We start from the raw sequence: 25,033 nt of genomic DNA, 5'->3' as shown, positions 1-25,033 counted from the left end.
AGGGGTCTGAAAAAGAACACCCCCGACGCTGCTTCCAGAGTCCCCGATTCTGCCGTTCTCAGGGAAACCGCGCAGAGGCATGGTGGACCCGGGCAAGAGAATCTTCCTGCAGGCTCCCGCCATCCGGACAGGAACCCAAACTGGAGTGGTGAGGGGGACCGCCCCTTTAAATCCTGTAGGTTCCTGTCCAGATGGTGGGCGGATCCCCTCTCTCCTGTAAGGGTGCTGTCGTGGCGATGGGAAAAGCTGGGAATTCCTCTGCCATACAGCAAAATCAGAGTGGCCTGACAAAATAGGATATATACACATAGGATAAAGATGTCAGTAACATTAAACTAAATTTTCTGAAAAAAAAAAAAATGGAGTGGACTTCCCTGACATTTTATTAACCAGCAGAGGGAAAGCAGACAGCTGGGGCAGATGTGTATAGTTTGGGGGGGGGGGGTGTAATACCCATGGAGCTTCCCATGCCATTAATGTCAGCTCACAGCTGTTTACTTAGCCTTTCCTGGTTATTAAAATGGGACCCCCTCCCCCATCACTATGGGGTTAGTAATGGGGGCATCTTATAGACGCCTCTCCATTACTTCTGGGCTTGATGTCACCTGACAATACAAAGGTGACATCAACCTCACAACTATCACCCCACTTACCACACCTAGGCAAGTGGGAAGAGCGAGGATAAGTGCCATAATTGGCTCATCTTACGGTTGTGCTTTTTTCTGGGGTGGGGGGGGGCTGAGCTTGTTTTTAATCTGGGAGGGGGCCCAGTATCCATGGCCCCTTCCAAGGCTATAAATATCAGCCTGCAGTTGTCTGACTAGCCTTTGCTGGTCTCTAATTTTAGGGGAACCCCACCTCCTTTTTTGTGGTGGGTCCTTCATTTTAATAATCAATAAAAACTTAGTATACAGCTGTAAGCTGATAATAGCCTGGGAAGCTCCATTGACATTATCTCCTTCTCAGGCTGTAAACATCTGCTCCCAGCTTTCCTGACGCTAGTTAATGCATGTGGACGCCACATCATTTTTTTTTTCCAGAAAAGTAGAACATGTACAGTAAGCTACATAAGGACTAATATATGTGCCTGACTGTACATCTATTCTGTCCTTTCCAAAGGACCGTTATGTAAAAATTGGATGGCATTCGTATGGTATGAGTGGCATGCGATTTTTCTTGCACCATTTGACTTGCATTGCAGAGGCTTGTCAGAGAAGAGGACAAATCGCAGCATGCTGCAATTTTTTTTTTTCTGGTGTTCCAACTTAAAAAAAACAAACAAAAAACAGATTGCACTTGGGTCTGTTTTCCTCGCAGATGCGTATGAGCCCTAACGGGAATAAATGTTCTTGCCAAGGTACAAGTGATAAGACTCCAACACATGAGCAAATTATCCCGAGAATAGGTGGTCACTGATGAAGGCTTGCAGCTTGAATATACATTTACTTCTCTTGCTTTATGTGATCACAAAACCACCCATAACTTGTAGGTCTGGGTATGTTGAGATTGTTAAAGGTTAGGTACAGTTAACTTTAAATTGGTTGGATCACCAAAGTACATTTTAATCAACAGATCTTGGAATAAAACAAAAGTTCCATGCAGGAACCTGGTCTGATCGTACCACAGCTCTTGGGCAATGGAGGACACAAAAGATGACATTATGGGATCACAGCGGACTTTTCTCCAAAGCCACATCCACATGTTCAGTTTTTTTACATTAGTGTTTGCAAGCCAAAACCAGATATGGGTAAAAAACGTAAAAGTGTTGCACGTGTTTGTATTATACTTTTCCTTCCAATCTTGGCTTCTAAATACTGACCAAAAATGGATCGTATTTGTGTCCTAAGGTGAAGCTTTTCTGCTTGTTTTTAAATGTTTTACCTCACAGAATCAGCAGTGGTCCCATTCTGTCAGTATACTCGTGTCTTCCCCTGGCCAGTAGCTGTGATGTTCAGACAGACACATTCATTACACAGGGGGCACATTTAGAATATCTCAGCACAGGAACATATAACAAATCCAATTGTAGAACTTATTTTTATGCCAAGATCTATTAATTAAAATGCACTTTGTTCATGGGGAAAACCACTTTAAAGTTCCATATTACAGAACTTTAAATAACTTTCAACTACTTTTGATGTTAAGACATTAAGAGAAACTAATATTTGTCCAAACAAATTTATTTTTGTCAAATTTACAAGTACTATCCCAATCAGCGGTAACGGTGAAGCTGAAGAGTGTTGCGTCTTTTCCAGGCAGCATGACGAGAACCACCAATGGTGAGATGGAACTTGTGGCCCTTTCCAAGACCACGGCTCTTCTTGCCAGCTGATGTCAGGCCACGCATCTCTCTGTGCTTGTGCACAGCCTTTGTGATCCATTGGGTGTCTGGATTACGTCTGATTGCCTTGTGGAAGGTGTCTATGAGGATGACCTCAAAGAACTTGTAGGTGGAGTCTTCACCAACCCAGTAGGAGTTTAGAACCCTCAGTCCTCCACAATGACGGCCAGCACGCTCCTACAAGGAACCAGAGAAAGTCACATTTCTGCTGTGCAATTTGATTCACACACTAGGCACAAACCTCCTACACTCAATTCATATATATTTTAGTGGATTATGGAGCACACTGATCTAAAATAAACAAAAGGAATGTCATCCCCAGAACACATTAATGACTAAACATTACATAAGGGACTTTTCCCCTATAATCATACCAGTACTATACAATTCAGGGGCTTAGTCAGTGACTTATTTGCAAATGAGAGGACACCTTGCACCCTTGGTGTGGGTAAGGACTTAATTTGCACTTTGAGTACTATCCCCAATTGACAGTGCCCGCATTCCCACAGCTAACGCTGCCTCAAGTTACAGTACTCGGACTGCAGACCCTAGCAGCGCCCACACATCAGTGCAGAAGTGTTGTATTGAAAATAAACTGGTTTATTTTACCAGTAAATACAGAATTCTATATAAAATGGTAAGTACAATTTCCACAGGTTTAGGAATATGATAAGACTGGCGGCATCATCTTGGAGGAAATTTTTCTCTAGTAAGATGGCGCCTCCGTGGCGCAGTAAGAGCTGTCGGATCACCAATAGCTGCTGTGTCATTTTCAAACAATTTTTTAGGACCATCAGGAGAACAAACAAATTACCCGTGGTCTGTCTAAGGATGGCTCTAAAAGGATAAAGCCGATATATGCCAGAAATGAGCCAGAAGTGAACAGAAGGTACAACTACTGTAATTAAATATACTAAACTTTTCTCTTTCTTCCACACTTACTCATCATACTGTCATACGTTCTAACAGTTTTGGCTCCATTACTCTTTACTCTCCTTCACTATCCCCAAACCCCAGCACCCTCGAGCCAAGTAATCTCCCCATCCCTCTTGCTCCCCCCACCTGACCCTCTCCGCTGACCTGCTTTTCAATCTCAGATCTCTCCTAATTAAACACAAAACAAGCCACCCACTCTCCATCTCCCACCTGCTCTGTCTCTCGGCTTCTTCTCACTGCTGGCAACATATCTTCCAATCCTGGACACCAACAGCTCATACCTCCCATTACCCCCTCCTATCGCTCCCAACCCAATATAAACTCCCGAAATCTTGCCCACCTCAAATCTGTGCCCTTGACGCCCACCAACCTGCTCCCTCTCTCTGAATCATTATGGAATGCCCGCTCCGTCTGCAATAAACTCAGTGATTCACGACCTCTTTACCTCTCATAATCTATCCTTTCTGGGCATCAATGAAACATGGCTGACACCCTCTGACACAGCCTCCCCTGCTGCACTATGTTACAGCAGGTTCCACTTCACCCACATTCCTCATCCTGGCAACAGACATGGTGGAGTGGGCCGCCTCCTTTCTTCCAACTGTACCTTTAACCCAATCCCACCTCTACCCTCTCTTATCCTCCCCTCTTTTGAAGTCCACATCTACTCCCCACTACAACCTCCAAATGGCCGTCATATACCGACCTCCGGGCCAGACCACTGCCTTTATTGACCAATTCTCCACCTGGCTTCTTCACTTTGTCTGCTGACATTCTCACTATCATCATGGGGGTGACTTAAACATCCCCACTGACACCCACCAGTCAGCAGCCTCTAAACTCCAGTCCCTTACTTCATCTTTTGGACTTACTCAGTGGTCCTCCTCAGCCACCCACACAGACGGACAAACATTAGACCTGGTCTTCACTTCACGTCTCTGCTCCCTATCTAACTTCACAACCTCCCCTCTCCCTTTAGCTGTCCACCATCTACTCACTTTCTCATCCCTGTACACCTCACCTGTCACCCATGTCCAGCAACATGCACACCCCCGCAGAAACCTCGCACACCTTGACACCCACACGCGCTGACTATCCTACCACTGGCATCCATATCCTCACTCCACAACACAGACACTAGTTTCTATAATGCCACTCTTGCATCTGCCATCGACTCGGTCGCCCGTGATGCAGAGCAGAGTGCGACGAATCAATAGACAACCCTGGCACAATAACATCACTAAAAAGCTTCGGCAAGTATCCAGAATTGCAGAAAGGCGTTGGAAGAAAACACATTCGCAAGATGATTTCACTGCACTCAAACAAGCAACGCTCGCATTCAAATCAGCTCTCACCTCTGCTAAACAGGCCTATTTCACATCCCTCCTATCTTCTTTATCCCACAACCCCAAGCAGTTGTTCAACACTTAACTCCCTCCCCCGCCCACCACTGCCCCCTCAGAGTTCCCTAATCTCTGCCAAGGACTGCCACACATTTCAAAACTAAGTTTAGACCAAACAAGACAAGTCTTTGTTGACAAGCCACAACAACCCCTTTGTATACCAGACCAATGCCCTAACCCCATAACTTCCCGCTCCAAAAATCACTGAAGGGGAGCTTGCTCATCTCTCCAAATCACACCCCACTACTTGTGCGCTTGCCCCCATCCCAACCACTACACTAATCCCATCCCTAGTCCATCTCTTCAACCTATCACTAACTTCTGGTACCCCTCTGCTTTCAAACATGCCACAATCACACCTATCCTCAAAAAGCCATCCCTTGACCCGAACACAATGTCCAGCTATCGCCCCATATTTGTGCTCCCATTTGCTTTCAGAATCCTTGAGCAGCACGTCCATCCTGAACTTTCCTCTCACTTTGCATCTAACTCTCTTCAACAAACTACAATCTGCCTTCCGTCCCCATCATTCCACTGAGACTGCCCTGAACAAAATTACTAACTACTTACAGCCAAAGCGAACAGACAATTCTCTATACTCCTACACCGGTCCTCTGAGACTTCGACAGTTGACCACTGCCTCCTACTACAGATCCCGTCTTCCTTTGGTGTCAAAGACCTTGCCCTATCTTGGATCTCCTCATACCTTACCAATTGCAAATTTAGCATTTCCTACTCCTATACTACCTCTTCATCTCGCCCCCTCTGTTGGTGTCCCTCAAAGGCTCTGTCCTAGGACCCTTACTCTTCTAAATCTATACACTTGGCCTGGGACAACCCAGTCTTATGGCTTCCAGTACCATCTATATGCTGATGACACTCAGATCTACCCCTCTGGCCCAGATGTCACCTCTCTGCTCTCCAGAATCCCAGAGTGTCTATCAGCCATATCCTCCCTCTCCTCCTCCTCCTCAAGCTCAACGTGGACAAATTTGAATTATCTTTCCTCCATCTCGCATATCTTCCCTACCTGATCTATCAAAATAAATGAAATCATACTTTCCCCTGTCCCTGAAATCCGCTGCCTCGGAGTAACCCTTGACTCTGCCCTGTCCTTCAAACCGCACATCCAAGCTCTCACCACCTCCTGTTGCCTCCATCCTTTCCTCAACCCTCACTCTACCAAAATGCTTGTGCATGCCCTAATCATCTCCCGCCTCGACTACTGCAACATCCTCCTCTGTGGCCTACCTTTTAACTCTCTCGCACCCCTCCAGTCCATCCGTAACTCTGCTGCATGACTAATCTCTCTCCTCGTTACACTCCTGCTTCCCCTCTTTGCAAATCCCTTCACTGGCTCCCAATTTTCCAGCGTATCCAGTTTAAACACTGGCCTTTCCCCTTCATATATTTCCGAACAAATCTCTTCCCTCACGTAATCTACAGTCCTCCTAAGAGCTCCACTCCTCCATGCTTATTCGCTCCTCACCCAATTGCCTCCAAGACTTCTCCCGAATATCCCCCATCCTCTAGAATTCTGTGCCCCACCACGTGCGGTTATCCACCACATTTGGATCCTACAAAAGAAACCTGCAAACCCACCTCTTCAAGAAAGCTTACAATCTGTAATGACCTCACGGCCACCTCAACACCATCGGAGCTACTGCAACCCTCGACCTACTGTCTCCTTCCCCATAATCCTGTAGAATGTAAGCCTGCAAGGGCAGGGTTCTCTTCCCTCTGTACCAGTCTGTCATTGTTATTTTGTTTACTGTAAGTGATATTTGTATTTTTATGTAACCCTGTCTCATGTACAGCACCATGGAATTAATGGTGCTATATAAATATTAACTATACATGCAGTACATATGCAATCATGATGTAGGTGCCACCGCCTGCCCGCAGAAGGTTCACCCCCCTCCCAAGATAAATATATTATTCATTATGTTAACTAGGTGGCAGGCCAATGAGGGATCAGTCACCTGTCAGAAGCCACACAGTTGAAGACCCCCCCCACAGGCCGACCCAAAGCACAAGCATATCATTTACTGAAAATTGCAAAGATTAAACATCAACCAAGGTATCATTTTAACCACTTCACCCCCAGAGCCTTTTTCGGTTTGGAGTTTTCATTTTTTGCTCCCCTTCTTTCCAGAGGCATAACTTATTTTACCCTTCGCCATGACAGCACCCACTGGAGAGATAGGGATCCGCCCCAAGGAACAGGAAACCTACAGAGACATAAAAGGGGGCGGTCCCCCTCTCCTCCTCAGTTTAGGTTTCCTGTTCCCAGGGGACAGGATCTCTGAGAAGACTACAGAAGATCATACCTGGGCTAGGAGCATCCGCCTGTGCGGTTTCTGCGGGAACGGCAGGGGATGCAGTCCAGATGCAGCGTCGGGGGAGACTCCGTTAGACGGCTCCCCCCTCGTCTGTCCGGCATATGGGATGGCTGAGTCCGGGGGAGACGCCGCCGATCCCACAAAGCAACGCTGCAGAGGTGCGGCCTTGAAGAGGCTCCAGACGCGGACCAGCAGGTAAAGGGTCCGGGATCTGCGGCACAGCTGCAGCCGGTACACCGCTCCATAGCGCAGGCCGGGATAAGATGGCGGCCGCACATGCGTGGAGCGGTGTAAGAATCCCCAGAATGACCCGGAGGTAGAGGAACACTTCCGGGTCACTCACACAGCGGTGGGGGAAAGCGCGGTTTCGCGCATGTGCAGTACACCGCTGTGAAAAAAAAAAAAAAAAAAAAAAAGTTTACTGACCGGATCTTGACCTATAAAAAGGGGGAAGTTGCAAACGCACAGGCGATGCAACATGTCGTCCCCAGGCAAAACAGTGGACCCAGCAGGTGAGCCAGCCAGCAGAAGGTCCTCAGATGCCAGCCACAGGAGTGAGACCAAGGATTCAAGATCCATAAAGTCGCAGCCTCCTATTTCGGTACCGTACAGCTTCACTGGGTGAGTGTAATTTCCCCTCTGCCTATAAAGCTGACACCCTTTTCCACAAATGTCTTCTTCTCCCAGGCCAAAAAGAGACAGAAATCTAAGCACAAACAGTGTGCATTATGTGACGAGCCTCTCCCAGATTCCCACCCCAAAAAGCTCTGCAATCAATGTATGGCGGAAACAATGCAGAGTCCATCTATGTCGGTCACAGATATACGGGCCATAATTAGAGAGGAATTACAGGCCATCTCACAAGCCAGTACCCCCCCTAAAAAATCCGGGAAAGAAAAGGCTATATCCAGCTCTGAGTCCGAGGAGGAAGGCGTTATCCACTCAGACTCCTCGCAGGCATCATCCTCTTCCTCAACTCATTCCGACATTGAGGGTCGAGCTTGTTTTCCCCTTGATGGGGTGGACAACCTAGTAAAATCCATCAGGAATACTATAGGTTGTGAGGATGCAAAAGACGACCAAACTGCACAAGACATGTTTGCAGGGTTGGCAGAGAGGAAGAGAAGAGCATTCCCAGAAATTCCTGCGGTTAAGGCACTGATAAAGAGGGAGTGGGAGAAACAGGACCAGAGAGGTTTTCTCCCGTCAGCCTCCAAAAGGAAGTACCCCTTTAATGATGAGGAGTTAATTTCATGGACTAAAATCCCTAAGGTGAACGCTGCAGTCGCCTCCACCTCAAAACAGTCAGCTCTACCAGTCGAGGATGCGGGCCTACTTTCTGATCCTCTAGATCGGAAGGCAGAATCGTCACTAAAACGATCATGGGAGGCTTCCACGGGCATATTTAAACCATCAATTGCCAGTACGTGCACTGCTAGATCCATGCTTGTTTGGATTGATCAGCTGGATCAACAGATCGAACAGGGGGTCTCCAGACAAAAATTGCAGGATGCGATACCACTAATTAGAGGTGCAGCAGCATTCATGGCCGATGCTTCAGCTGACTCTCTTCGCCTTGCAGCAAGATCAGCCGGTCTGATTAATAATGCCAGACGTGCGTTATGGATGAAGAGCTGGAAGGGGGATACGCAGTCAAAGGCTAAGATCTGTGCTATTCCGTGTGAGGGTGAGTTTTTGTTTGGGAACGCATTAGACGAGATCCTCAAAAAAGCAAAAGAGAGGAAAAAAGCCTTCCCTGACCCCTCAATTCCTTTCTATAGGAAGACCTTTAGGAAGAGGCCGTTCGGGAAAAGAACACAAACTGAAAGATCGTCACGATGGGCCACAAGAGAGGGAAAACAGGGTGGCACTATGTTTAAAGGCCCCCCCTTCCGTAGAGACAATAAATTCTGAAACACCAGACACCCCAGTAGGGGGTAGGTTAAAATTTTTCTTTCCCCAATGGCGAAAAATCACGTCAAGTTCCTGGGTGCTAAATATTATTAAGGAAGGAATGAAAATAGAATTCCTCCAAGTTCCCCATGATTCCTTTATTTTAACAGCCCTTTCCTCACCAGTGCAACAGAAGGCCCTTGAACTGGAAATTAGAAGTCTTATTGTTAAAAATGTTTTAGTTAGGGTGCCAAAGGGACAAGAGGGTAAAGGGTTCTACTCTCCGTTATTTTTAATCCCTAAACCCGATGGTTCATTTCGAACAATTATAAATCTTAAAAAACTCAATACGTTTATTAAAAATTATACGTTTAAAATGGAGTCTATTAGATCGGCCATTAAGCTCCTTTTCCCAAATTGTAGAATGGGCGGCATTGATTTAAAAGATGCCTACTACCATCTCCCTATCCATAGTAGGTATCAAAAATACTTAAGAGTGGCAGTAACTCTGGAGGGGGAGATTCATCATTTCCAGTATACAGCCATGCCCTTCGGTCTCTCCACGGCACCCAGGATCTTCACGAAGGTAATGTTAGAAGTAATGGCCTACCTTCGCCAGAGAGACACATTAATCATTCCCTACTTAGATGATTTTTTAGTTGTAGGAAATTCGTCCCTTCAGTGTGCGGAACGATTAGCTGACACCGTCTCGTCCTTAGAAAGCCTGGGCTGGATCGTCAACTATAAAAAATCCAGACTCATCCCACTCTCTCTTCAGACATTTTTGGGGTTTAATCTAGATTCCATAAAGCAAAAATGTCTACTTCCCCAAGAAAAAATATTTCTTGTAGAGGGTAAAGTAGTGGCGGCCATTCACAAACATCAAATGTCCCTGAGAGCAGGAATGTCCTTGCTAGGATCCCTCTCCTCCTGTACTCCAGCCGTTCAGTGGGCACAACTTCATACCCGAACATTACAACATCAGATACTTCGGGAACAGAGAAAATTTCTGGGGCACCTTGAATCGAAAATAACTTTATCCGAGAAAGTCTTATCCTCCTTAGAATGGTGGCTAGATAAAGACAACCTAGCGGGGGGTGTCCCTTGGGTAATATCTCCATCCCACACGATAACTACGGACGCTAGTCCCCACGGGTGGGGCGCACACATGGGAGATAGATTCTGCCAGGGAATCTGGGATAAGAATGAGGATTTATATTCATCAAACCTAAAAGAATTGAATGCGGTAAACTATGCACTGCGTCAATTTCTCCCACAGCTACGAGGAAGCCACGTCAGAATCTGTTCAGACAACACTACGACAGTGGCGTATTTAAACAAACAAGGCGGCACAAGATCAGACGCTCTAATGTCTTCCGCAAACAGTACCTTAATCCTGGCCGAAAAGCATCTGTTGTCCCTCTCGGCAGTCCACATCAAAGGAGAGGACAATCAACAAGCGGACTTTCTAAGTCGACACACTCTTCATCAAGGAGAATGGTGTCTCAATCCTCACATTTTCCACAAGATAACATTGTTATGGGGCAAGCCCCAAATAGACCTGTTCGCTACAAAACAAAACAAACAAGTCCAGAAATTCGCATCTCGGTCCCGTGCAGATCACCCGGACATTCTAGATGCTCTTCAAACACCCTGGCAATTCAAGCTAGCGTACGCTTTCCCTCCGATAATTCTGCTTCCACAAGTAATACGGAAGATCAGGGAAGAGCAGGCCAGGATAATACTGATAGCGCCATTCTGGCCCAAGAGACCATGGTTCTCGTGCCTGCGGTTAATGTCGGTGACGGATCCTTGGGTCCTTCCCTCAATCCCAAACCTTCTCTCTCAGGGACCTTTCTTCCACCCTTAGGTGGACAGCCTCCACCTGACGGCCTGGAATTTGAAAGGCAGATATTAAATTCCAGGGGGTTTTCAAAAGGCCTAATTAATACACTCCTGCTTAGCAGGAAACCATCTACAACAAAAATTTACACCAAAGTATGGAAGAAGTTTCTACAGTTCCATACTAGTTCAAACCCCTCTGAAGTCCCAATAAAATCTATACTAGAATTTCTACAGAAAGGGAGAGAGTTAGGTCTGTCAGTTAACACACTAAAGGTCCAGGTGTCCGCTCTGGGTGCCCTCTATGGCCATAATATTGCTGGTAATAAATGGGTATCTTGCTTCATCACGGCCTGTGAACGAGTTACTCCTGTCCACATACCTAGGGTAGCTCCTTGGGATCTAAATCTAGTCTTAGACTCTCTAACAGAATCTCCGTTTGAGCCTATAGACACAGCATCTTTAAAACACTTGTCGTTAAAAACAGCCTTCTTAGTAGCCTTAACATCGGCTAGAAGAGTCAGCGACATTCAGGCCTTGTCGATAGATCAACCTTACCTTCTCACATTTCATGACAGACTAATCTTAAAACCGGACCCCTTATGCCTTCCTAAGGTAGCAGGGACGTTCCACAGGTCACAAGAGATACATCTTCCTACTTTCTTTAAAGACCCCTCTACTCCTGAAGAACAAAAATTCCATACTCTAGACGTCAGGAGAGTAGTTTTGCAATATATTGAGAAAACTAGTAGTTGGAGGCAAAGTAGGGCTCTGTTCATATCCTTCCAGGGCAAAAAGAAAGGATATGGAGTCACAAGAGCAACATTATCCAGGTGGATAAGAGACGCTATCCGGTTGGCCTATTCCATGAAAAATGAAGAACCTCCGGAGGGTATCAAAGCACATTCCACCAGAGCCATGGCTTCTTCCTGGGCCGAAAAAGGGAACGTGCCAATCGAGGATATATGTAAGGCTGCAACTTGGTTGGCTCCTTCCACTTTCTATAATCACTACAGGCTTGACCTGTCTTCCGACTCTGACCTACACTTTGGCAGGACTATCCTCAGCACGGTGGTCCCCCCTAGGTGTTGGTCTCTGGAAATCTCTCCAGTGGGTGCTGTCATGGCGAAGGGTAAATAGCCGGATTACTTACGGTAATGCTCTTTTAATGAGTCCATGACAGCACCCAGTCACATCCCTCCCTAATAAAAGCCAATGTAATTACTTCTATGAAGTTTATATTCTGATAATACATTGTGATGGTTGACTAACACTGGCGGTCCTCCGGGTACTCTGAAATTAAACTGAGGAGGAGAGGGGGACCGCCCCCTTTTATGTCTCTGTAGGTTTCCTGTTCCTTGGGGCGGATCCCCATCTCTCCAGTGGGTGCTGTCATGGACTCATTAAAAGAGCATTACCGTAAGTAATCCGGCTATTTTCCGTCAAAATGGCCATGTGAGGGCTTATTTTTTGAGGGACAAATTGTACTTTTGAGCGATGCCATTGGTTTTACCATGTAGTGTAACAGAAACCAATTCCAAGTGTGGTGAAGTTGCAAAAAAGTGCAATCCCACACTTGTTTTTTTTGTTTGGCTTTTTGCTAGGGTCATTAAATGTTAAACCTGACCTGCCACTATGATTCTCCAGGTCATTACAAGTTCATAGACACCAAACATGCCTAGGTTCTTTTTTATCTAAAGGTACCTTCACACGAAACGACTTTGTAACGATATCGCTAGCGATCCGTGACGTTGCAGCGTCCTCGCTAGCGATATCGTTTAGTTTGACACGCAGCAGCGATCAGGATCCTGCTGTGATGTCGCTGGTCGCTGAATAAAGTCCAGAACTTTATTTGGTCGTCCGATCACCGTGTATCGTTGTGTTTGAAAGCAAAAGCAGCGATACCAGCGATGTTTTACACTGGTAACCAGGGTAAACATCGGGTTACCAAGCGCAGGGCCGCGCTTAGTAACCCGATGTTTACCCTGGTTACCAGCGTAAAAGTAAAAAAAACAAACAGTACATGCTCACCTGCGCGTCCCCCAGCGTCTGCTTCCTGACACTTACTGGAGCTCAGTCAGTGTCAGGAAGCAGACGCTGGGGGACGCGCAGGTGAGCATGTACTGTTTGTTTTTTTTACTTTTACGCTGGTAACCAGGGTAAACATCGGGTTACTAAGCGCGGCCCTGCGCTTAGCAACCCGATGTTTACCCTGGTTACCCGGGGACCTGGGCATCGTTGGTCGCTGGAGAGCGGTCAGTGTGACAGCTCCCCAGCGATCAAACAGCGACGCTGCAGCGATCGGCATCGTTGTCGCTATCGCTGCAGCGTCGCTTCGTGTGAAGGTACCTTAAGTGGTGAAAGAAAATTCCAAAGTTTGCTTAACCCCTTCACCCCCGGAGCTTTTTCCGTTTTCGTTTTTCGCTCCCCTCCTTCCCAGAGCCATAACTTTTTTATTTTTCCGTCAATTTGGCCATGTGAGGGCTTATTTTTTGCGGGACGAGTTGTACTTTTGAACGACATCATTGGTTTTACCATGTCGTGTACTAGAAAACGGGAAAAAAATTCCAAGTGCAGTGAAATTGCAAAAAAAGTGCAATCCCACACTTGTTTTTTGCTTGCCTATTTTGCTAGGTTCACTAAATGCTAAAACTGACCTGCCATTATGATTCTCCAGGTCAGTACGAGTTCATAGACACCTAACATGACTAGGTTATTTTTCACCTAAGTGGTGAAAAAAAATTCCAAACTTTGCAAAAAACAAAACAAAACAAAATTGCGCCATTTTCCGATACTCGTAGCGTCTCCATTTTTCGTGATCTGGGGTCAGGTGAGGGCTTCTTTTTTGCGTGCCGAGCTGGCATTTTTAATGATACCATTTTGGTGCAGATACGTTCTTTTGATCGCCCGTTATTGCATTTTAATGCAATGTCGTGGCGACCAAAAAAACGTAAATCTGGCGTTTCGATTTTTTTTCTCATTACGCCGTTTAGCGATCAGGTTAATGCTTTTTTTTTTATTGATAGATCGGGCGATTCTGAACGCGGCGATACCAAATATGTGTAGGTTGGGTTTTTTTTTTATTGATTTATTTTGATTGGGGCGAAAGGGGGGTGATTTAAACTTTTATATTTTTTTTATTTTTTTCACATTTTTTTTTACTTTTGCCATGCTTCTATAGCCTCCATGGGAGGCTAGAAGCAGGCACAACGCGATCGGCTCTGCTATGCAGCAGCGATCATAAGATCGCTGCTACACAGCAGAAATGCAGGTGTGCTGTGAGCGCCGACCACAGGGTGGCGCTCACAGCCACCGGCGATCAGTAACCATAGAGGTCTCCAGGACCTCTATGGTTACAATGTACAAGCATCGCCGACCCCCGATCATGTGACGGGGGTCGGCGATGCGCTCATATCCGGCCGCACGGCCGGATGCGGTAGTTAAATGCCGCTGTCTGCGTTTGACAGCGGCATTTAACTAGTTAATAGCGGCGGGTGATCGCGATTTCACCCGCCGCTATTGCGCGCACATGTCCACTGTAAAAAACAGCTGACATGTCGCGACTTTGATGTGCGCTCACCGCCGGAGCGCACATCAAAGCAGGGGACCCGACATCTGACGTACTATTACGTCAGATGTCGGGAAGGGGTTAAAGTGAACCTGTCAACCCCAAAATTGATGGTGAGGTAAGCTCACCATCATCAGGGGCTTATCTACAGCATTCTGTAATGCTGTAGATAAGCCCCCGATGTTACCTGAAAGGAGAAAAAGACGTTAGATTATACTCACCCAGGGGCGGTCCCGCTCCGATGGGTCTCAGGTCCGGTATAGCGCCTCCCATCTTCATTCCATGACGTCCTCTCCTGGTCTTCACGCTCCGGCGCAGGCGTACTTTGTCTGCCCTGTTGAGGGCAGAACAAAGTACTGCAGTGCGCAGGCGCTGGAAAGGTCAGAGGCTCGGCGCCTGCGCACTGCAGTACTTTGCTCTGCCCTCAACAGGGCAGACAAAGTACACCTGCGTTGGAGCCGCGGCGTGAAGACCAGGAGAGAACGTCATGGAATGAAGATGGGAGGCGCCGGAGCGGACCTGAGACGCCTATCGGACCGGACCGCAGCGGGAACGCCCCTGGGTGAGTATAATCAACCTCTTTCAGGTAACATCGGGGGCTTATCTACAGCATTACAGAATGCTGTAGATAAGCCCCTGATGACGGTGAGCTTACCTCACCATCGATTTTGGGGGTGACAGGTTCCCTTTAAAAAAAAAAAAAAAAAAAAAAAAAAAGTGCCATTTTCCGAGACCCATAACGTTTCCATTTTTCGTGATCTGAGGTTGGGTGAGGGCTTATTGTTTGTGTGTCGAGCTGACGTTTTTAATGATAACATGAACGAATATACTCGTTACTTGAGATTTCTCGAGCACGCTCGGGTGTCCTCTGAGTATTTTTTTTAGTGCTCAGATTTAGTTTTCCTTGCAGCAGCTGAATGATTTGCATCTGTTAGACAGCTTGATTACATGTGGGGATTCCCTAGCAACCAGGCAACCCAAACATGTACTTATGCAGGCTAACAGATGTAAATCATTCAGCTGCGGCGCTGAAAACTAAATCTCCGAGCACTTACAAATACTCGGAGGACACCCGAGCGTGCTCGGAAAGTCTCGAGATTTATATTGATGGATTGGACTGAACGTTGCGATGCCAAATATGTGTATGTTTATTTTTTAAAACTTTTTTTTTTTACTTTTAGCATGCTTCAATAGTCTCAATAGGAGACTAGAAGCTGGCACAACTTGATCAGCTCTGCTACATAGAGGGGATGGTCAGATCACCTCTAGGTAGCTGAATTGCAGACTTGCCATGAGTGCCGACCACATGGTGGAGCCCACAGCAATCCAGCATCAAAAACCATAGAGGTCTCAAGGAGACCTCTGGTTTTCATGCCGACGCACCAATGGCCCCCGATCATGTGACGTGGGTCACTGGTGCGCGCATTTCTGGCCAGATGCGCTTGTTAAATGCCGCTGTCAGAGTTAGACAGCGGCATTTAACTAGTTAATAGGTGCAGCTGGATCGCGATTCAACCCGCATCTATTGCGGGCACATGTTAGCTGTTCAAAACAGCTGACATGTCCCGGCTCTGAGGTGGGCTCACTGACAGAGCCCACATCAAAGCGGGGGCTAGGCAATCACCCCCTCCATGAATTGGTAGGTTTGTGAGTGGCTGTTTTCATCAGTATTTTGCACCTGTGCTGCCCCCACATTTACCATGGGGGTCTCCATCCTGCTAGTGCATTAATGATCTGACTTGAGGTTTGAAAGGTGTTTTTGAGACAGAGTGCTCTGGAGAACGAATATTCGTTTCTATGCAAAAAAAAAAAAAAAAAAAAAGTCTTGCTGAGGGCCATAACTGCTTCAGGTGTTCAAAGATGCCAAGCGGTTAAAAAGTCAAAACCATTTTTCAGGAGTTTTCTGCCCTGAAAACTCTACTTTACAGTACAAGTGAATGGAAAGGCTGAAAAGGCCCTCGGGCATCTTTTTGAGTGCTCATTGGCATCCAAACAGCTAGCTGTTTTTTCATTGTTAAATGGAGCTAAACAATGTTAAAACAAAAAAAAAAAAAACACCAGTACAGAAGACAAAGAAGTCAATGGTTAAAAACCATGGAAAAAGCATGAAGAAAATTACACAAAAAAAAGAAAGAAAAAAAAAAAAGATTCTTGCTGGAAAAACTGACATGGCTGCCTGAAGAAGACATGTTGTGAAATACCTTAAAAGTACCAGATTACCCCAGGGCTGTGGTGGGCTCCGTGTCCATTATGGTGGAGTCGGTATAGAATGGACCAACTCTTCAAAATATATAATAAATTGGGATCAGTAGTACAATGCAGCATGAGCTGTACATAATTTCATTATTTGGGAAGTTATGAAATGTCCTATAAATGTCTGTTCTGTACTGCACTTTATGTACATGCTCAGTAGTGAGGCACTTCTGCGAGGTCAGAAATCGCAGAGTCAGGGGTTTGGCTTAGCGACTCCACAGCCCTGAATTTATCCCTTTACTGACTGCAAAATTGTAACTGAAATGTGACGTAGAAAGCTAGTGCACACTTCTAGGACAAAGATTGATGGCACCGACCCAGTCGTACTAACATCTTATTATTTTTCAACATCTATTCAGAATGTAAAATAAGGGGCAGGTCACTGAGGGATTCATGACCTGTCATAAGCTATCGGGATGAATACCTAAAGGTACCGTCACACTAAACGATATTGCTAGCGATCCGTGACGTTGCAGCGTCCTGGCTAGCGATATCGTTTAGTTTGACACGCAGCAGCGATCAGGATCCTGCTGTGATGTCGCTGGTCGCTGAATAAAGTTCAGAACTTTATTTGGTCGTCCGATCGCCGTGTATCGTTGTGTTTGACAGCAAAAGCAACGATACCAGCGATGTTTTACACTGGTAACCAGGGTAAATATCGGGTTACTAAGCGCAGGGCCGCGCTTAGTAACCCGATGTTTACCCTGGTTACCAGCGTAAAATGTAAAAAAAACAAACAGCACATACTCACATGCGTCCCCCGGCGTCCGCTTCCCACACTGACTGAGCGCCGCAAAGTGAAAGTGAAACCACAGCACAGCGGTGACGTCACCGCTGTGCCCTGCTACTGCCGGCGCTCAGTCATTGCAGGAAGCGGACGCCGGGGGACGCATGTAAGTATGTACTGTTTGTTTTTTTTACATTTTACTCTGGTAACCAGGGTAAACATCGGGTTACTAAGCGCGGCCCTGCGCTTAGCAACCCGATGTTTACCCTGGTTACCCAGGGACCTCGGCATCGTTGGTCGCTGGAGAGCGGTCTGTGTGACAGCTCTCCAGCGATCAAACAGCGACGCTGCAGCGATCGGCATCGTTGTCGCTATCGCTGCAGCGTCGCTTAGTGTGACGGTACCTTAAGAGCACCACATGAAGACCCCCCGAGGAATGATAATATCATTAAATGAAAATAAAGATTACACATAAGAACCACATGACGGATTTCATCAACCAAGGTATCATTTTAATCCGTACAACGGCGCCAACCTGACACGGCTGGTTTCAAAGCAAAAACCTGCTAATAGGTTCCCTTTAACAGATCCCACAGTTGTAGCTATCCAAAGCAAAAGCATTGCTCTACCTTGCTGATACTAATGGTCCCTTAGTGTGTACACCAGATTCTGTTTCCTGACATTCAGCACAGACAACGTACATAATATATAGTTAGAGAACGTATCCATGTTCTGTGGTGAGTTTAAAGATCCTTGTACAGTACCGTTAGACCCATGACCATGTAAAATCACCAAGATCGATTTAAAGGGATTTTCCACCACTAGGGACATTTTTTTAGCCAACTGCATGTTTAAATTATTGACCAAATAGTTCAAATAATATAAATACCTAATTGTATTACAAATTGACTACATCTATTAAAAAAAAAAAAAAGAAAAAAAAAAGACCCACAACACAACAAAAGGTGCAAAAATCAGAAACCCTATGGCCCTAGTTCAAAGCAGTCCACCAGAATTTTGGTATAAAGCGTTATTCAAAATTTGCTAAATTTTGGCTCATCTTTGTAGCTGAATTTTTGCAACTTGGCGTTTTCATACCATTTTCTTTTAGCACCAAAATGGGTGGAGGTGCAGTGGAACAAGGATACGAGACCACAGCTCGTCTAAATCATGACTAGCTGCATTTGTCAGTCACCTAAATGAGCAATTAGACTGGAAGAAGCCCCTGGTTAGACACTCCAGATTCATGGAGAGGCATGACACCATCAAGCACACTCTAAGGCCAGTGAGGGGAAAAAATAAATAAATAAATAAATAAATAAATAAATAAAAAAATTAAAAAAAAAAAAAAAAAAAAAAAAAATCGCTGGTCTTGATTAAGTGAAGGCATATATTATAATTATATATCATCTCTAGATAGATCTGAGCACATATAGAAAAAAAAAATCAAAGGTAATTGGAATGTATAAATATGTGTAACACAATATAGCAGCTGTAAATAAAAATCAAAGGCCAAAGGTATCAAACCATAGATACAGACAGATATACTAAGATCTTAAGGCCCCGTCTCACATAGCGAGATCGCTAGCGAGATCGCTGCTGAGTCACAAGTTTTGTGACGCAACAGCGACCTCCATAGCGATCTCGCTATGTGTGACACGTACCAGCGATCAGGCCCCTGCTGCGAGATCGCTGGTCGTGTCGGAATGGCCTGGACCTTTTTTTGGTCGTTGAGGCCCCGCTGACATCGCTGAATCGGTGTGTGTGACACCGATCCAGCGATGTCTTCACTGGTAACCAGGGTAAACATCGGGTTACTAAGCGCAGGGCCGCGCTTAGTAACCCGATGTTTACCCTGGTTACCAGCGTAAATGTAAAAAAAAAAAAAAACAGTACATACTCGCCTTCTGATGTCCGTCAGGTCCCTTGCCGTCTGCTTCCTGCTCTCACTGACTGCCGGCCGTACAGTGAGAAGTGAGAGCACAGCAGTGACGTCACCGCTGCGCTCTCGCTGTACGGCTGCTCAGTCAGAGCAGGAAGCAGACGGCAAGGGACCTGGACACCGAAAGGCGAGTATGTACTGTTTGTTTTTTTTGGTAACCAGGGTAAACATCGGGTTACTAAGCGCGGCCCTGCGCTTAGTAACCCGATGTTTACCCTGGTTACCCGGGTGCTGCAGGGGGACTTCGGCATCGTTGAAGACAGTTTCAACGATGCCGAAGTCGTTCCCCTGATCGTTGGTCGCTGGAGAGAGCTGTCTGTGTGACAGCTCCCCAGCGACCACACAGCGACTTACCAACGATCACGGCCAGGTCATATCGCTGGTCGTGATCGTTGGTAAATCGCTAAGTGAGACGGGGCCTTTATTCATCACTAAGCAACCATAGAAAAATTCAGATGTACACTCTGATCCCTTATTTTGGTTAGTGCCATATATGTAAAGTTGTGTTCACTTTGTTTTCTGGACAATCATTAACGAAGTTGTACACTACTATGACAAGCCCTTCTGCATCTTTATATCCTCCCCAATAAAATAACAGGGTCCTCACTGGCTCGCCTGGGGCTCACTTGACTACGTACCGAAATGCCAGCAGCCAATCAGCGCTGGCTGCACTCATATCCTACAGATATATCAAAGAATCCAGAAAAAGAGAAGCAGCAGGCCTCAATTCCTCCGGATGTAAGTTAAGGCCCCGTCTCACATAGCGAGATCGCTAGCGAGATCGCTGCTGAGTCACTAGTTTTGTGACGCAACAGCGACCTCCATAGCGATCTCGCTATGTGTGACACGTACCAGCGATCAGGCCCCTGCTGCGAGATCGCTGGTCGTGTCGGAATGGCCTGGACCTTTTTTTGGTCGTTGAGGCCCTGCTGACATCGCTGAATCGGTGTGTGTGACACCGATCCAGCGATGTCTTCACTGGTAACCAGGGTAAACATCGGGTTACTAAGCGCAGGGCCGCGCTTAGTAACCCGATGTTTACCCTGGTTACCAGCGTAAATGTAAAAAAAAAAAAACAAACAATACATACTCGCCTTCTGATGTCCGTCAGGTCCCTTGCCGTCTGCTTCCTGCTCTCACTGACTGCCGGCCGGAAAGTGAGAAGTGAGAGCACAGCAGTGACGTCACCGCTGCGCTCTGCTCTCGCTGTACGGCCGGATCTCAGTTAGAGCAGGAAGCAGACGGCAAGGGACCTGGACACCGAAAGGCGAGTATGTACTGTTTGTTTTTTTTGGTAACCAGGGTAAACATCGGGTTACTAAGCGCGGCCCTGCGCTTAGTAACCCGATGTTTACCCTGGTTACCCGGGTGCTGCAGGGGGACTTCGGCATCGTTGAAGACAGTTTCAACGATGCCGAAGTCGTTCCCCTGATCGTTGGTCGCTGGAGAGAGCTGTCTGTGTGACAGCTCCCCAGCGACCACACAGCGACTTACCAACGATCACGGCCAGGTCGTATCGCTGGTCGTGATCGTTGGTAAATCGCTTAGTGAGACGGGGCCTTTACATACACAGGAGTGGAGACTGAAGCCAGGCTGCAGGGATCACATGACAATTTCACGCACATCTCGGGAGAGCCAGTGCAGACACCACTGTCCACAACGGGGGCAAGTACAAGTATCATCAATTTACTTGGGGAAAAAGATTGCCCAAGTAGTGGAAACCCCCTTTAAGATCTTGACTTTGTATTTACATATCTGTCTACTTCTGATCTTAACATACTAGTTTTTTCTCTTCATTTACAGCTGCTAAATTGTGGTAGATTTTTATACATGGACCAATTACCTTTGTTTCGGGTTTATACATTTATAGAATTGCTGGTTATTCTACTTTTTTTTCCTTTGTGTGGATTCATTTTAATTGTCTTTAAACCTTTATTTGATCCTTTTTCAATAATAATCGTGACTAGGGGATGAGCAGACCCGTGGAAGTTCGGATAGCCGATCGAACGCGAGTCCAGAGTTGGGTTCAAATACCACAACTGTATCCGAATCCCACTGAAAACAGTGGGGACCTGAACTATGGAGCTGGGAAATGTCTGTCCAGACGACTCCCTTACTGAAATGAACTTCCAGAAGTCAGTGTTCGGAGTCAGCACCGTGTCTGGTGAGAACCAAGAAGTTTACAGCTTGGGTTCGTTCATCTCCAATTGAGACTTTTTATATTCGTTTAACACTTGGTTGTTTCCAGGCCTTTTTTATGGGTTTGATAAATGCATGAAATATGACAAGTTAGCCCGCTCCCGGAGAATTCTCACAGTGTGTCGTGCGTGTGCTGTGAGGATTCACAAGTCTGCAATCAAAGGCTGGACAACCCCTTTAAGCAGAGTCTTCAGCTACAACTACTAACCTAAAGCACGACACATAAAAAGCTAATGTAAACTGTCAGTACATCTTACAAGGTAACGTTCGATATCTCACGGCTTCATACCTCAGCGACGGATTGCAGGCTGCGAGCAAACTTGATCTGGTTTACACCATGGTGCACTGGCTTGCCATAGGTTGCACCCTTGGGCACTGGGCGTTTGCGGCCACCACGGCGAACTCTGATGCGGTAGATAACGTAACCTAGAAGTGTAAAAACATAAATGGATAAAAATATTAGGAAGAGCTCAGAAAGACAATATAAAATTCACACAACTATCAGTAGCCATCACTGAAAAAATGCAAGCCTTCAGGTGTGATCCCAAGTCCCCGGACACAGGCACCACAGCCCTCGGCCTCAGGATTTCACTCTTTATGGTGGATGTCATCTTATCAACCAGAACGCCAGACTCATTTGCCTTAGGCCACCAGAAGCTGAAGGGGCGCAGTGCTGGTACCCAAATTACTGGTGCCCCCAGACAGGATAGTGCTTTCCTACACCAACCACTCACCTTGCTTGGCCTTGTACCCCAGTCTACGTGCCTTGTCTGGGCGGGTGGGACGTGGAGCGCGGTGGAGGGAGGACAGTTGGCGATACTGCCAGCAGCGGACACGCAGGAGGAACCTCATCACATCGGACTGCTTCTTCCTCCATAGCTCCTGCATGTACTTGTAGGCACCCATGCTGGCAAACTGAGGGAGAACACAGGGATTTAGGACCCCGCACATGGAAACAGGGACAATCCCAGACACCCACAATATTTCATGGATCCCCCCTTCCATTCCAGGCCCCAACACTGCAGGGATCCCCACTAATAATGCATAGATCCCCCCCAATACTTCAGAGATCCCCCATTCCCACTAATAATGCATGGATCCCCCCCAATACTGCAGAGATCCCCCATTCCCACTAATAATGCATAGATCCCCATTCCAGGCCCCCAATACTTTTACAGCTCCGTGCATGATCTATGGTACAACATGTCTGAGCCGTAAAGTGCAGCCGCATGGCCGTCAGGAGGCCCGGGCGGTATACCCTGCTGCCGCAGACACCACACACCGATATCTGCAGGCGGTCGTACAACCGTCCCGGGCGCAGAGGCCTCCATGGAGCGGCCGCCAACACAGGGGCTAAAGACCCGTAACATGGCCGAGGAGCCGCGCACAAGAGCGGTGCCGGGGCGCAGCACGGGGAGGACGGCGAGAAGCCCCCGCAGATGGGACCGAGCGCCGTATAACGGGGCGGATGAACGCGGATTCAGAATACACATCTCGGCGTGTGAGAGGAAGCGTCCATTACCTGATGGCTCGGCAGCCGGAAAGGAAGGACGAGATTACCCAGAATCCCTTATGACATCGCCGAGAGGATGAACGCTTCCTGTTTTGTTGGCAAAGACTCATGGGAACTGTAGTCTTTATTATTACCGATCTGTACGATGCTGGCTGAGCTGGGAGCGGGCAGCAGAGGCCTCTGTGTGAGGCCATGTTCACACCTCAGTATGTGCTCAGTATTTTACCTCAGTATTTGTAAACCAAAACCAGGAGAGGAATAGTAGAATAGAAACGTCACCACTTCTGGATTTATCGCCCACTCCTGGGTTGGGATTACAAATACTGATGTGGATGTGAATACTTTTCTGCCCAATGATGACAGAAGTATTCTAGGAGTGATACCTTTATGGCTAACCAGAAAATAATATGTGACCTACTGACCAAATACTGAGCAGGTGACCCTGGCCATACAGCACTATAGGGCCGCCTGCAGCCCAATACCCCATCATAGCACACTATTCCGCCTGCTCTGAGGTGGAAGCGGCCCCTAATTACCTCTGTGCAGCAGCACTGGTGTGTCCACACTTGGCTTAGGAAATGCTGGAACTTGTGGTCCGACCTCTAAGGCTTCGTGCACACTTTGCGGTTTTTGCTGCGGATCCGCAGCAGTTTTCCATGCAGGGTACAGTACAATGTTACCCGATGGAAAACAAAAACCGCTGTGCCCACGATGCGGAAAATTCATTGCGGAACCGCTGCGGAAAAAAAGAAGGAGCATGTCACTTCTTTCTACGGATTCCGCAGCGGTTTTCAACATGCACCAATAGGAAAGTGCAGTTTAAAACCCGCAGAAGAATCCGCAGAAGAAACCGCATGAAAATCCGCAGTGAAAACCGCAGCGGTTTTTCACTGCGGAATTTTCAAAAACCGCTGCGGAAAAATCCGCAGAAGAATCCGCAACGTGTGCACAAGCCTTTACACTGCCAAATATTAGCAATGCACAGGTAAAGGTGCAGTACGGTGGTTATACTTTGTCTTGTCTACCAGTGCAGCACCTTTACTTGTGAGATGGTGTTAGCATTGCACAACTACCCCCATATACTGCTAAATAATACCTCACTATATGGCTAATTAATGCCACCGTATACTTCCAAATAATACCACTATCTACTGTATTTTAATACCAGAATTTATTGCCAAATAATAGCACCACATTCTGTAATAGCGCCATACACTGCCAAATACAATACCGCCACCATATACTGATAACATACTATTACATAGTGTATATAATACCACCATTTACTGCCAAATAAAACTAGTGATAGTCAGTCCGGCTCTCTTTGATGATCTGACTCACTTGGCTCCACTCACCAAAAAGAGCCAAGTCTTGGTTTCTAAATGGATCCGTAAGGTATGTGTCCACGGTCAGGTTTGCTTCAGGCTTTGGTCAGGATTTTATGCAGGTAAAATCCTGACCAAAAATGCACCTGAGGTCACTGGCAGGTCACCTGCGGTGTTCCTGCGTGTTTTGCTCATTATAGCAACATGCTGCGTTCTGAAAAAACGCACCGCATGTGCGTTTTCGCGGGAGAAACGCATGCGTTTTTTAATGCACAGTGGAGACGGGATTTCTTTACATCCCCTCCACTATGCTGTAACATCTGGACGCTGCGTTTTTGACGCTGCGGCTCAAAGCTGCGTCAAAAACGCAGCGTTTCCTGAACGTGGACACATACCCTTATTGAATATGTGTTCAGACGATAACATGGCTGAAACCCTGCCCTCCCACAACTGAAAACAACGCCCCTTGCAGACAGCCAATTAAACTAATGAATGGGTGGGGTTTTGTCCCCCAAATACTGGAATTTTACACCCTTTGGATCTGTGCACACGTTGCGGATTTGCAGCAGTTTTCCATTCGGTGTACAGTACCATGTAAACCTATGGCAAACCAAATCCGCAGTGCACATGCTGCGGAAAATACCGTGCAGAAATGCTGCATTGTATTTTCATGTCTATTCTTTGTGCGGATTCCGCAGCGTTTTACACCTGTTCCATAATTGGAATCCGCAGGTGTAAAAACACATGTG

The 25,033-nt window shown here is 46.7% G+C and overlaps 1 protein-coding gene across 1 annotated transcript; it reads right to left on the bottom strand.

The window, feature by feature from the left end:
- Positions 1-2,164: 2,164 nt before the first annotated feature.
- On the bottom strand, positions 2,165-22,397 carry RPL15 (ribosomal protein L15). The gene is made up of 3 exons (XM_077268906.1): positions 22,181-22,397; positions 21,736-21,872; positions 2,165-2,518 (listed from the first exon to the last, which is right to left on the bottom strand). The coding sequence occupies exons 1-3, from the start codon at positions 22,395-22,397 to the stop codon at positions 2,213-2,215; spliced, it is 660 nt and encodes a 219-aa protein (XP_077125021.1). The 3' UTR covers positions 2,165-2,212.
- Positions 22,398-25,033: the final 2,636 nt, after the last annotated feature.

Source organism: Ranitomeya variabilis, chromosome 6, assembly GCF_051348905.1.
Source record: "Ranitomeya variabilis isolate aRanVar5 chromosome 6, aRanVar5.hap1, whole genome shotgun sequence".
NCBI classification, from domain to species: domain Eukaryota; kingdom Metazoa; phylum Chordata; class Amphibia; order Anura; family Dendrobatidae; genus Ranitomeya; species Ranitomeya variabilis.
Note: the sequence above shows the minus strand (reverse complement) of the source record. Positions and strands in the feature narration are given on the sequence as shown.